The 13,926-nt window shown below is 40.9% G+C and overlaps 1 protein-coding gene across 7 annotated transcripts in view; it reads right to left on the bottom strand.

Moving 5' to 3' along the window:
- Nucleotides 1–13,926, bottom strand: part of slc2a9l2 (solute carrier family 2 member 9, like 2) — a 97,437-nt gene that overhangs the window by 41,828 nt on the left and 41,683 nt on the right. For all 7 annotated transcript variants that reach the window (XM_047800707.1, XM_047800710.1, XM_047800711.1 and 4 more), the window contains one exon: nt 6,057–6,244. In XM_047800707.1, the coding sequence (XP_047656663.1) occupies nt 6,057–6,244 (188 nt within the window). The remainder of the gene's footprint in view (nt 1–6,056; nt 6,245–13,926) is intronic.

Raw genomic sequence — 13,926 nt, 5'->3', positions numbered from 1 at the left:
TGGCATTATCAGGATTTGTCCTCGTTATCTCTTGCTATCTCGGGGCGAATGCTTTTGTGTTACACCACTTGGGGGCCCGTGACCTTGAAATTTCGTGCATCTTGTGCTTCTGACTTAACAGTTTCCCCTCAAGGATAAATAAACTACGTAGTGTAAGCGTCTATCGGTCTGTTTATGTCTATTTAATGTGAATGTATGGAGCTGTGAGATTTGTTTCTAGCACTTTGTGTAACTTATCGGTTAGCGTCCCAGTGCTTTAAATGTCACCAGTAATATCTTTATTGTAGCAGCGGGACAGCCTTATCAGGGACAATGCTGTTAACCTGAGAGAGTGGAATGAACACGAACACACACAGACACACAGACACACAGACACACAGACACACACACCAGGGACTTGGAATGTGTTGGTAAGCTTGATTGAGGCGAAAGCCTGTGATTTATTTAGGGTTTTTCCAGCTGAGAAGTTAAGAGCACGCTGAAAACAACAAAATGAACCTGTCCGTCTTCCTCCTCACCCAGTTTCACACACAAAAAGTTCCAAGTTTCGATTTCGGGATAAAGAAGCGGTGCATTTCAATCTCAACTGGATGTGGTGAGGAGGCACAAAGAAAATAAATAACCGTGTGATTTAAAAAAAAAAAAAAAAAAAAGATGGAGGTTCAGCAGTGTGTGTAGTTGAGTGATGGAGCTGAGGCTGAGGAACTGTACACTGTCCCTACTGACATTTCTACCTTTGATTCGTCTGGGGCTTTTTTATTTTTTATGATGGATTATAGGATTTATTTATTGTTATGTGCAACATTTGATCTGAACTGACTTTGCAAAAGTTTTGTAACAAACTGCATAAAGTAAGCAGGCACTCAGCCGGTTACTCGGGGACACAAACATTTCTGCAGACTGCTGAGAAATATCACCGACAATGTGTTTTCTCCTTTATGTTGTTAGCATAGAGCTGTCTCACCTACACCGGGGTTACTGCGTTACAAATCTGATTTTTGTTTTTGTAATATTGGCACCTCAGCAGCTTATCTGGGTGTTAGATAGAAATAATAGATTTATAAAGACTTCAGGCTGTCAACCCATATATATATATATCTAAAATAAAGTTAGAAAGGGAACCTGGAGTGGATATTACAGAGGATTTCTAAGCTATTCTCAACAGAGAAGAAGTATCACTGGAGGGGATTGTGCTGTTCGATATCTGGGATGTTGGGATATGATGAAAAAAATGGCTGATGACACGCCTGGTCTTGTACTGGAAAGACATTTAGAAATGACTTGTTTTAGTAGGATCTGATGCACCTTGGGATTTTAAACGGTACATTTTGGAGAGGAGATGGATGGATGGGTGGAGAGAGAGAGAGAGAGAGAGAGAGAGAGAGAGAGAGAGAGGGAGAGGGAGAAAGTGAATGAGAGAGAGAGACAGTGAGATAGACAGACACAGACAGAATCAGAGACGTAGAGAGAGAGACAGACAGACAGACAGAAAGAGAAAGAAAGAAAGAGACAGAGAGAGAGAGAGACAGACAGACAGACAGACAGAGAGAGAAAGAAAGAGACACAGAGAGAGAGAGAGAGAGAGAGAGAGAGAGAGAGACAGAGAGAGAGAGAAAGAGAGACAGTGAGATAGACAGACATAGACAGAATCAGAGAGAGAGAGACAGAGAGAGAGACAGACAGACAGAGAAAGAAAGAGAGAGACAGAGAGAGAGAGAGAGACAGAGAGAGAGAGAGAGACAGACAGACACAGAAAGAACGAGAAACATAGAGAAAGACAGAAAGAGAGAGAGAGAGAGAGAGAGAGAGAGACAGAAACAGACAGGCAGAGAGAAAGAAAGAGACAGTGAGATAGACAGACACAGACAGAATCAGACAGAGAGAGACAGACAGAGAGCGAGGCAGGCAGACAAATAGACAGAAACAGACAGACAGGAGAGACACAGAGATAGAGAGACAGAAAGAGAGAGAGAGAATTCTGGTGACAGCTGGCCAAAAATGAAATGACAAGGAAATGGATCCCGAGTGATCCATCAGCACTGAGAAAGTTCAGCTGGAGTTTTCCCAGACATTTCATGTCATTGCTGTTATGCAAATGCCAAGATTTCAGAAAAGTGCAATATCACTTGTTCTATACTCCACTCCACTTCCCCTCTCTCTTTCTGTCCGCTTTCAAAGCATATACTGTAAGGAATATATAAGATTCAAAACCATGAATATACAAACATTTAAGGTATTTTCCTGTAGGATGGACATGGATATGGTTTTTTGTTCATTCTTTTTTTTTTGTATCCTTAACTTTTCTTTCTCTCTTTCTTTCTAGTTTAATTTTTTAGGGATATAAGTAACTGTAAAATTTTACATTTACTAAACAACTGAATCAGTATATTCTCCATGTTACCATTCTCTCTCTCTTTCTCCCTCTCTCTCTCTCTCGTCTTTCTATTCCATTTTGTGTTCGCCTGCGTACTCATTACCAGAACTTCACAGAGAGGCAGACAACAAAGACAAAAAGAAAGACAAATCTACAGTACAGTATGTACCTACAGCCACGAAAAGCACCCGAGTCCACATAGTGCTGATGTAACTCAAGTCCTCGAATGCCTGTTCTGTACCCAGCAGTGTAGTCATGGAAGCCATCGGAGACACTCGCATGACCTTCGTTATTCGTAATGACCTTCCTTTTATTCTGTTTTTCCCATTTCAAGGTTTGACCATTTGTGTACTGAGAAAAAGTCTGTAACAATTCGGCTCATCAGCATCAAAACATTCGAATATTCAAACGCTGATCTGACTTAATTTGTGTGTATCCCGGCATCTACAAAGGCAAGTATCTACCGTGTCTTTCTGAAAGCACGGCTAATCTACAGTAGCCGTATGTTTATTTCAGGGACTCCACTTTACTTACTAAGCGCTATTGTCGCTAAGCATCTGTAAGTGAACATTAACATAATACAAAACGATCATTTTTAATGGATGTGTAACGAAACGAAAACACGACAGTTTAGTGTTTACGATTTGATAAACGGGGGACATGAGGTTTAGAGGAGACGTTAAAATGTACTATCCAAATTTTGCTGTCTTTCAGAATCCATTATAAAATACTGTTCAATCTGTTAGTTGATCAAATCGACTCTGATCACGTCTCATCTTCCCAATAAAGTTCGAGCAATTTTATTGAGGAACTGTTTAATAATTAGTCTTCAATGTCACTATAATTGGACAGGTGGCACGTTTCAATCCAATATTTAAAGGACATTTCAAATTGTTTGTTGATCGATCAATGAGTTGGCTCGCTTCAGGATGTCCCTATGCTCATAAAGATTCATCAACCGTTTTATAATGGAGCAAAATAAATGATTAGAATTAGAGGTTTATAATCGACCATGGACTTAAAATTGGTTGATGTACAGTATATTGTGAGCATAGAACAGGATGTGATGAGTGCTTTAGATCAACTAACACTTGATTAAAAACTATTTTGAAGAGAAATATCTTTTCCATTTAATAGTAAAATGAATGTATCTTTATTTGGCTTATATTTAGCGCCACATTAAACCTTTTCCCTCCTCATTCCAGAAAAACTGTAAACCGTAAACTTTATTTTAGTTGCCGTACAGTTGTGTAGCAGCTTGCGAACGATCGTTTTTTCATCTTTCAGTGCTATTACGGCTAAGTCTCTAAAACCCACACCCTAACACATACATGCGGCTAGGTTAACCTGGCTTTCAGAAAGAGCGGCTGGCTTAACCGCGGTAAGCTTCTGCGGATAACACCAGTCTGATTACTGATGGAAAGTGGTGGCTTTGGAACATTTCTGGACCTAATTTTACAGATGCCCTCATCCAGTTGAAGGTAGTAGCGTCAAGAAGATCGCAAGTTGCCTCAGATGACAGAAGAAGATATATTTCCGGGTTCAGACAACAAAAATCCAGATGTTTTTCCGTTTCTACATTGTTAACCTTTCATTATTTAAAGCATATATGACGAAAGAAAATGCAGTATAAAGTTCGAAAGGTGTCTGACATTTATCATCACATCTTTCATTTAAATTCTGTTTATAAAAAGAATCTTCAAATACCAAAATGTACATGGACCACAGGCCGTTTAAAACCAACCCAATTATGTCTTAAAAACCATTCACCTGGCAACTCTGCCTATATAACCTCCACACTTTTTTATATTGATGACATATCACATGCACACAAGGTTCCCCAACACTGTAAACAGCATATATAATCAGCCTTACCTCCTGTTCACCATCTTCACACTTGTCTGTGCGGACTGTTTATGCGATTGTTTATGTGTAACTTGGGATTTCTTTGCTTGTTGCCCACAGGCAGGGTTCGTAAACTGTGCGTTTAGGATCATGCTCCATTTTTGCATATATAACAAACAGTTTTTCATACACAATGTAGCCTAATTACACCTTGAAGAGTACATCTGGCCCAGAGAGACGGAGAAAGAGTGGAAGAGACAGAGATGCAGTCACAGTCCATGAAAAGGGAAATGTGTGTAATTACACCCCTTCACATTTGTAATTTTGATAATGTTTCTAGACAGAGCTAGCTATATTGTTTGTTTGTGTGTGAGTGTGTGTGTGTGTGTGTGTGTGTGTGCACGTGTCATGACAGGTTTCCGTACTAATCATGGATATTCAAGAGAACACAATTAACTGCTTGTGAGGTTTGTATGTATATAGTGTGGTGTTACAATCTCACTGTGGAGTATAATGTGATAGTGTCATTGTATGGGATGTAGTACAGGATGTTAATGCTTTAATATAATAGTGTGATAGTGCCTTGTTCTGACACTGATCATGTGGCAGTATAACAGTGGGATAGCGGGGTAATATCTGATTGTGTGATCATATGGTAATATGATTGTGTGTTAGTGCGTATGTGATAGTGTGGTCATATTGTAATACTATAACAGTGTGATCGTGTGGTGGTACTAAAGTGTGTCCGTGTGGTATGATGATAGTGTGATAATGTGGTAATCTGGCCATGTGACAGCTTGATAGTTTAGTGCTATGAGATTGGGTAGTTTGTAGTTGGAGTGTCATCATGTGGTAGTACTGTATAACTGGTATTTGTAGTGTGAAAGTGTGGTACTATGTGGTACTATGGTGGTGTGGTCATGCGGTGGTATACTATATGGTACTATGGTGGTGTGGTCATGTGGTGGTATACTATGTGGTACTATGGCGGTACGGTCATGTGGTGGTATACTGTGTGGTACTATGATAGTGTGGTCATGTGGTGGTATACTGTGTGGTACTATGATAGTGTGGTCATGTGGTGGTATAATGTGTGGTATTATGACTGTGTGGTACCATGGCGGGGCGGTCATGTGGTGGTATACTGTGTGGTACTATGGCTGTGCGGTCATGTGGTGGTATACTGTGTGGTACTATGGCTGTGCGGTCATGTGGTGCTATACTGTGTGGTACTATGGCAGTGCGGTCATGTGGTGCTATACTGTGTGGTACTATGGTGGTGCGGTCATGTGGTGCTATACTGTGTGGTACTGTGGCGGTGCGGTCATGTGGTGGTATACTGTGTGGTACTATGGCAGTGCGGTCATGTGGTGGTATACTGTGTGGTACTCTGGCAGTGCGGTCATGTGGTGCTATACTGTGTGGTACTGTGGCGGTGCGGTCATGTGGTGGTATACTGTGTGGTACTATGGCAGTGCGGTCATGTGGTGCTATACTGTGTGGTACTATGGTGGTGCGGTCATGTGGTGCTATACTGTGTGGTACTGTGGCGGTGCGGTCATGTGGTGGTATACTGTGTGGTACTATGGCGGTGCGGTCATGTGGTGGTATACTGTGTGGTACTATGGCTGTGCGGTCATGTGGTGGTATACTGTGTGGTACTGTGGCGGTGCGGTCATGTGGTGGTATACTGTGTGGTACTATGGCGGTGCGGTCATGTGGTGGTATACTGTGTGGTACTATGGCTGTGCGGTCATGTGGTGGTATACTGTGTGGTACTATGGCGGTGCGGTCATGTGGTGGTATACTGTGAGAGAGGGCGGCATTGGGCACTTACAACATTGAGGCCACACAGCTGGTAGCTGCTCATGATAGTGATGACAGTGATGAGCTGCCAGCGGATGGAAGGATTACGGAACAGACGGAAGAAAGACACAGACTGCTGAGTGTTCTGCACTCTAATCTCGCCATACACCTCCTCCAATTCAGCACTCACATCCTTCTTCCCCAAAAATGACTGGAATGCTGGAGACGACGAGAAAGACAGAAAGACAAAGTAAGAGACAAAATGATACACGTCTCATTTTAATCTTTTAATCGGGTGACTCTCGGTTCTTTGAACAACACCCCCCCCCCACCCCCCACCTCCAGAGCCATTTGATGCTATTTACCAAATCACAAATATTCAAATGAATAGCATGGGATTAATCCTGACTAATAGTCTAGTTTCTAATAGTAGTAACTAGTTAGAATTTTCTCTGTACACTGTGATTTAAATAGCTGTGAATCAAAATGCCTGATTACATGTAGAATTAAAAACAGGTATTGCCTCATGTTTTCCTGAGAGTTTGACTTTTAGAGGTAAGTATTTACTGGAGGAACTGGGGAAATGTAAATGTAAGCAAGTAAGTTAACGCTACTCTTCTGAATTCATGGAAAAATGAATAACAGCTGCATTAAGGCAAAACCTACTAAGTAACTTCAGATGCTAACAGGGAAGGTGACAGAATAAATGCTATACAGTGGCAGACAATAACAAGGCAATGGTGAAGAGCAAGAGCAAGAGGAAACGCTGCTGGGTGTGTAAATATACAGTGTTTAAAATGAGCTGCGAAACAAGATGCGGGTGCTGCTAATCAGACAGACAGATGACCATGACACCATGACAATAAATGTCTGCTCATAAACCTGAATTCTGAGGTTTTTGCAATTGTTTACATCAGGATTTAAAAGAAAATACTAAGAAAAATAGCACCAACAAAATTCAGGCAGTCTGTTTTTAAAGTTTGAATTGGTCTGATTTTTAGCCAGAAGGAAGAGTGAGTGTGAGTCAAGGGATGATACGACACCGAAAAAAAACTATTTTTATTACTATTATTTTGGTAAGTAATGCAGCCTGTCTCCGACACCGCCAGTCGATTTCTTAGGGTCTCATTGTCTGTGGTCACAAGCTACAAGCTGCTTAATGAAGCACGATAGGATGTTGTATTTTAAAGAATGCTTCTGCTTTTTAAAACATGCTTCTGTGTGTTTTCGCATGGATTATTAAACAGAAAACGTATAAGCCGTCTCTAAAGGTCACGAGAGAGGGGCTCAGACAGGTGCAGTTGCAGGTTTTAATGGCACAAATGCATCAAATCCAAATCAATAGGCTAACTCAAAGTCAATATAACAGGCACTGGTCAGTCAGTCAACAGACAGCTTGGAGTAGTGCAGACAAGAGCAAGTGGAGAAAACCTGGGAGACTGAATACATGAATAAAGGCTTGGTAAGAACAGGTCAAGTCAAGAGTCAAGTCAAGAAGCTTTTTATTGTCATTTCAACCATATATAGCTGTTGCAGTACACAGTAAAATGAGACAACGTTTCTCCAGGATCAAGGTGCTACATAAAACAAAGACAGGGCTAAGGACATGTAAGTAGTCTTAGCCACATAAAGTGCAACTGTGCAACCTGGTGCAAACAGTGCAGGACAAGACAAGCAAGACAGTGCAGGACAAAAGACAGTGCAGGTAAGGCATAGACTTGTGTGAGTAAATTTGAAGTTATTGATGAGCTAATGAGAAACGTTTAGAGGTGACTGGGTGAAGGTGAAATAGGAAACAGATGAGGGTGAAAACTTGTGTCCATCATATTTGCGAATTAGAAGATATAGGACTGGCTGATTATTATGTATCGTCAGATTTGTATGTCTGTAGTGAACTATTTGGAAATATACATGTATGCCTGAACATCCAGATGCATATTTGGGATTTCCTCAAACTTGAAAGCACATAATTGTATAGAATACATCTGTGTACTACAGCATTACAATTCCCCTTCACTGTAACTGTTCCAGCATGACAATGAAAAGCCTTTCAAGAAGAGTGGAGGTTATTACGATGGGACCAACTCCGTATGTGATGGTCAGGTGTCCGTACTGTTTTTGGCTATATAGTGCATGTATGTATATTACTATAGTCTATAGTTTGTCTATAGAAAGATCAGCTTCTATCCATTTATTTATTTATTATGGTCTGAAGAACCGTAATCACAGAATTTTAGTGTTTTTTTTTTTTGCCCCATTTCCAACACATCTAAATCGATTATTCGGCTATATATAAACATCAACCCTACTTGAGTTGAAGTAGGTGTATAAAAGCAGTAAGGCACTAAATCTGTTCGATAAAATGTTCAGTACTTTTACAACCACAGAGTGATTTCCTGTTTTACTTTCAGCACCATGGACAGTAATTTATAGACAGGCCCCTCATGTACAATTGTTAAAAAGAAAGAAATAAAAAAATCTTGCAAGCAAGTGCATCAGTAAATTTTGACCATAAATGATAAAAGTTCCATTAGCAGGACACTACTGCTTTCTACAGCTTCTGCCTGAATCCATTACCTTGTAATTAGCCTCATTATGTTTGGGTCTATGGATATATACATCCCTTTGGGTTCTGGTTGAGTCAATGATGGGTGAGAATAAGTGCAGAAACTCTTTATTAACTATCTTGTAAATGATTGCTACACTACATAAATCCCAGGAACCAGCCTGGGGACAATTTATATGTAGGGTAATACAAAGCAACAGGTAACAGATGTTAGCGGTGACCAGGGGCTCGTGATGGACCGTTAGGGTGAGAAAAGTAGGCAATTAATCTAGGCAACACAGGTGGTTTGTGTGAGGTTAATGTTTCTTTGCAAAATCTTGCAGGTCCGAGGTTTGTTCTTGGCATACAGGAGGGGAACCCAATGTTGTCTCCTGCTGTTGTGGCCCATTTACCTCAAATACGCATGAGTGATTACTGTACATGAGCTGCTATATCCATCGACTATTTTCGAGAAGGTGGTTCAACCCAAAGAACCGTCACTCACTCTTTTTGTTTTTTTTATTTAACAAGCTATATCTGCTCTTACATGTATATACTCTTCTCTTCCAATTAAAACTTCTTCGTATGTTAAAAATTCTGTTGTATTTAATACAAAATCTGGTATCAATTTAGGAAACGTTTCAAGTTTGGAACTGCTTCTACTTTAGGTCCGTTATGTAGCAATCGTCTTTTTCCCCTTTTGTGTCTGTATTCTTTTTTCTCAGTGTGGTATAGCAAAGGTATACACTGTTTTTTTTACTTATACTCAGAGGGATTTTTCTCTTTTCTCTTTTTTCAGTTTTGCCAGTCACCTGAGTCGCATGTTGTTTTTTTCTGTCCACGACTATATAATTATTGGTCGGGTTATTTCAGTACGATGTCCACTATTCTGGGAGTACATTTGCAACCCTGCCCATTGATTGCTATATTTGGACTTCCAGATGAAGCATCTCAGTTAAACCCTATGCAAAAAGGAGTTATTACTATAGCTTTATATCATTGTTGGCCAGACGTCGCCTTCGTTCTTCAGTGTTAGTCCTCTGTCCCACCATCTCACTCACAATGGCTAAAGGATACAGCATTTTTTTTTATTAAACTTGAGAAAATTAAATATAAGATAAGATGTAATACCTCCAGGTTTGTTCCATAAATGGCAACCGTTTAGTTCATATTACATAGTCCTTCGGGTTTTGCCGGATCAGGTTTTCTTTTCTTTTGTAAATATAAAGTGACTTGTATTCGATAATTAAAAAGGGCAAGGACCTTTGGTTGTTTTGTTTTCTTCTTTTTCTTTTTACTTCCTTTCCATTATTGTTATCATTGTTATTGTTGTAATTCTTTTACTTTTCTCCATTTCCATGTAAAGCCAAAATTGGATTCTGTATTGTTATTTGACTTTGTTTGTTTGCAATAAAAAGACTTCGCAAAAAACAACAACAACAACAACAAAAAGATTCATAAAGAATAATAATGCAGCCTAAAGAGTGTGTGCTGTTGCTACGTCTTATCACGGCAGTCATGTCCTCCAAGACGGTCAGACATATTTTCAGTGAGCGACATGACATAGCAAAGCATAAGAGGTAAAAATAAATAAATAAATAAATAAAGAACAAGACTGGCAGCGGTGCTTAATTAAAGCCGTCAGCACCGGTGTCCTTGACTGGAGCTGGCATATTATATGCATAATGAGGCGATTCACTGAATTAAATTGCAGCCAAGGACTGAATGTGTGGGTGAGTGTCGGATCCAGCTGTGTGTAATAAGTCGGACCAGTGGGTCTTTCAATCAGTAGGTTGTGTAGAGCTATTACATTACAAACCTCAGGGAAAGTTCTACACTGTATGTTAGAAGGCACAGCAGTATGGAGCACACTCACATTTACACACTCACATTTGTGAGTTTAATGCTCGAGAGTAAATTCCCACCAGGTAAAAATCATGTGAAATGAAGCCAGGATGCCATTTGATTTAAAGAAAAAAAAAAGTTTAATGGACAAAACCGCAATCTGAGATTTAAACCATTAAGCCAGGCTGGATACTCATCCAATTTTCGACGCTATTCATCTAACTATGTTTTGCCGTCGGCCGTTCAGGTTCCTTTGGACTTTGATGTTCTTTTACACTTCAGGCTTTTTTTTTTTTAATCCATTCGTCACTTCTCTGTGCTAATCTTTAAACTCGCTCGTTTGTGAGGTTTTTTTTGGGAAAATAGATTACTAGAATCTGTGTAAGTAATATTCATTCATTCATTCATTCATTCACTCATTTTCTACCGCTTATCTGAACTACTCGGGTCACGGGGAGCCTGTGCCTCTCTCAGGCGTCATCGGGCATCGAGGCAGGATACACCCTGGACGGACGCCCACACTCTCATTCACTCACACACTCACACACTACGGACAATTTTCCAGAGATGCCAATCAACCTACCATGCATGTCTTTGGACCGGGGGAGGAAACCTGAGTACCCGGAGGAAACCCCCGAGGCACGGGGAAGAACATGCAAACTCCACACACACAAGGCGGAGGCGGGAATCGAACCCCCAACCCTGGAGGTGTGAGGCAAACATGCTAACCACGGAGCCACCGTGCCCCTGTAAGTAATATGAGTATCTTAAAAAAAAAAAAAAAAAGATGCTGATAGCTTATTTTACTCAGAAATGACTCGGTCTGAAACCTGTCATCACTGTAGACCTGCCACAGATGTTACAGCATCTTTCCAGATTTGGTTTATTGGCTTACATTCACACATGTGCCCCTGGGAGCCTCTGACCCAGCCTTCTTGATAAAACTGGTCAGTTTTGTGTCAGACTGAAAGGAAACTGTTAACATCAATTTCAGGTCTAGACAGATTCTCAACTGGACTGAGGTTCGGGGTGTGAAACAATATGTTTATACAACAGCAGCAGTATTCATCCATCCTGCTTTCATCCTTCAGCTGTTTCTTAGCCCCTGCTCCTGAAAAGGATCCCTATAGAACAAGGCTACCACCACCAAGCTTCACTGCAACGATGGTGTTCTCAGAGTAATGAGAAGTGATGGGACTCGGCCAACAGTAGAGCTTTGGTAAAACTGCTTAGAGTACGCTTTTCCAAACGAATGTCGAGCCTCTGCCTAAAATGTACTTCAGATGCTTCATCCATGAAGCTCAGCTTTGTGAAGTTACTTCTGGGACTTACTATGGCACAAAATAATGCGAGTTGTGTGAAAGCGGCCATCGTAGGAATCGGAAGAAAAGAACTATTGATCTGGACCACAGGGTTGTCCTGACCTCCCTCAGCCGTCTGTGTTCTCATTGCACAATGCACACCAGCATACACACTAGCATCGATACAAAGATTCTTATATGCTGACAATTACTCGTCCAGTGTCGATAATAACTGGGTTACTTAATTTTAGATTTTGTCCCCGGCTTTAGATATTAAAAAAAACGAATGAAAGACGAGGATTGTGAGGTTTTATACTGTAAGCCTGTAAAATGTATTTCACGCTCATCCTTATTCACCTCACCTTGTTTTTGGACAGTATATTGTTCTTCACTGTTGAATGCATCAGAGCAGGAAATAAAAAAAAAAAAAACGAGCGGTAAAACAAATGGTCAACGTCATTTATTTATTTATTTTTTTTAATTTGACCCGGTCTGTGAGTTCACTTCACACTCACAGAGTAGAAAAAAGTAAGCAAATTGAGATCAGGCCGAGGTGCTCGACCGCTTCAAATCACACATTGTCCTTGAGGTGAAAAACAACACCACATTCCTGAGAGTGTTGTACCTTTAGCCAAATGTCAGCCATGTGCTACTAAGGAAGTCGTACCATCAGTCACGTCTACAGACACACTACTAACAAAGGCAAGTCTCAAACAAGCAGTCTGGACTTGAGCTGGAGCTCAATACACCCCCGTCTGAGATGTGAGGATCTTCCCAAAATGTTCCACCAAGAATGCTGTGACTTCGATCATCACGCGCTCCTGACAGAAGTGAACCTTCTTCCGAAGATCGAACCCTTTCTCAAGTAAACCAACCAAATCTTGCTCACACATTCTGTAAGAACCTGGATAACATTTCAGCCAAGTCTTAAACATTATTCTCCTAAGCTGACCCTTCTGCCATCGGAAAAATCAAATCTGGCCACACACACACACACACACACACACACACACCGCTGGAATCTCAAGACAGAGTCGGGCCTTATGTAGGGTCTTAAATACGTACTCCTGAGGAATGGGTGCTTTAGCCGGGTTTCAAAACACAGAGACGTTAACGAAGCTGGACTTTCGACCGGGCCGAAGACACACAAAGGAATTGCCGTAGTGATGCTTCCTAATTATTTAATGACGTCAAAAGAGATATAGACAACAGCACTCGGTTTCCGACCTCATTCTGTCATTCGGGTCCATTCTGGAGAGATTCGATCACAGAGTTTAGTAACAACATGCCCTAAATTAAAGCACTAAACACAGAGAGAAAAGCTTTGTGAGAACGCTTTGGGAACAATACGTCAGGGGAAAGAAAAAAAAAAAACATTTCTGTAAAGACATAAGGAGTAACTTCAAACGAAGAGGGAACGAGATCAAACGGCCATCACGGAAGTCCCAGCACAACCGGACCTTTTTATTCTTAACGTGATCTTTGTGATTTCAGACAAAGGCTGAAAAGCAGCTTTAACTTTTATTTAACAAGCTGTTGTGTAATCAGCTACTGATCTTTACAGACCTTTCAGTTCCAAAACTCTGGCCTTGATGTGTGTTTGCATGCAAACTATAAACAGTCCAGAAAGAAAAGAAAAAAAAGAACATGATCTTGTGTAGGAAGAGGTTGAAGGAAAAAAAAAAGAAGTGAGAAGCAGAAAACACTGGACAGAATTATTAATGAACAGTAAAGACTAGAAAGCAAGCGAGCTAGAAAGAAAAAAGAAATACACAGACATAGTTAAAAGCAACAATACATATATGGAAAATAAAGGAGTAGAAGGAAAGAGAAAGAGAAACTAGAGCAAAGATATAATAATATTATACATAAAATGATAGCGATGACAATGCTGACAAGTATAATAGTGATGGCAGTGGTGATGGCTAGAATAATGATGACGGTGATTGTTATAATGACAGGGTAACGAGGACCGGGAGGGTGGCGAAGACGACCGAAGACAGTGACAAAGGGGGTGGTGAAGACGGCCGAAGACAGTGACAAAGGGGGTGGTGAAGACGGCCGAAGACAGTGACAAAGGGGGTGGTGAAGACGGCCGAAGACAGTGACCGAGGGGGTGGTGAAGACGGCCGAAGACAGTGACCGAGGGGGTGGTGAAGACGACCGGCGACAGTGACTGAGGGGGTGGCAAAGATGGCTGGCGACAGTGA

This window comes from Tachysurus fulvidraco, chromosome 15 (assembly GCF_022655615.1).
Source record: "Tachysurus fulvidraco isolate hzauxx_2018 chromosome 15, HZAU_PFXX_2.0, whole genome shotgun sequence".
In the NCBI taxonomy this organism is placed as follows: domain Eukaryota; kingdom Metazoa; phylum Chordata; class Actinopteri; order Siluriformes; family Bagridae; genus Tachysurus; species Tachysurus fulvidraco.
The sequence above is the reverse complement of the archived record's forward strand: the minus strand, read 5'-3'. Positions and strand labels throughout refer to the sequence as shown.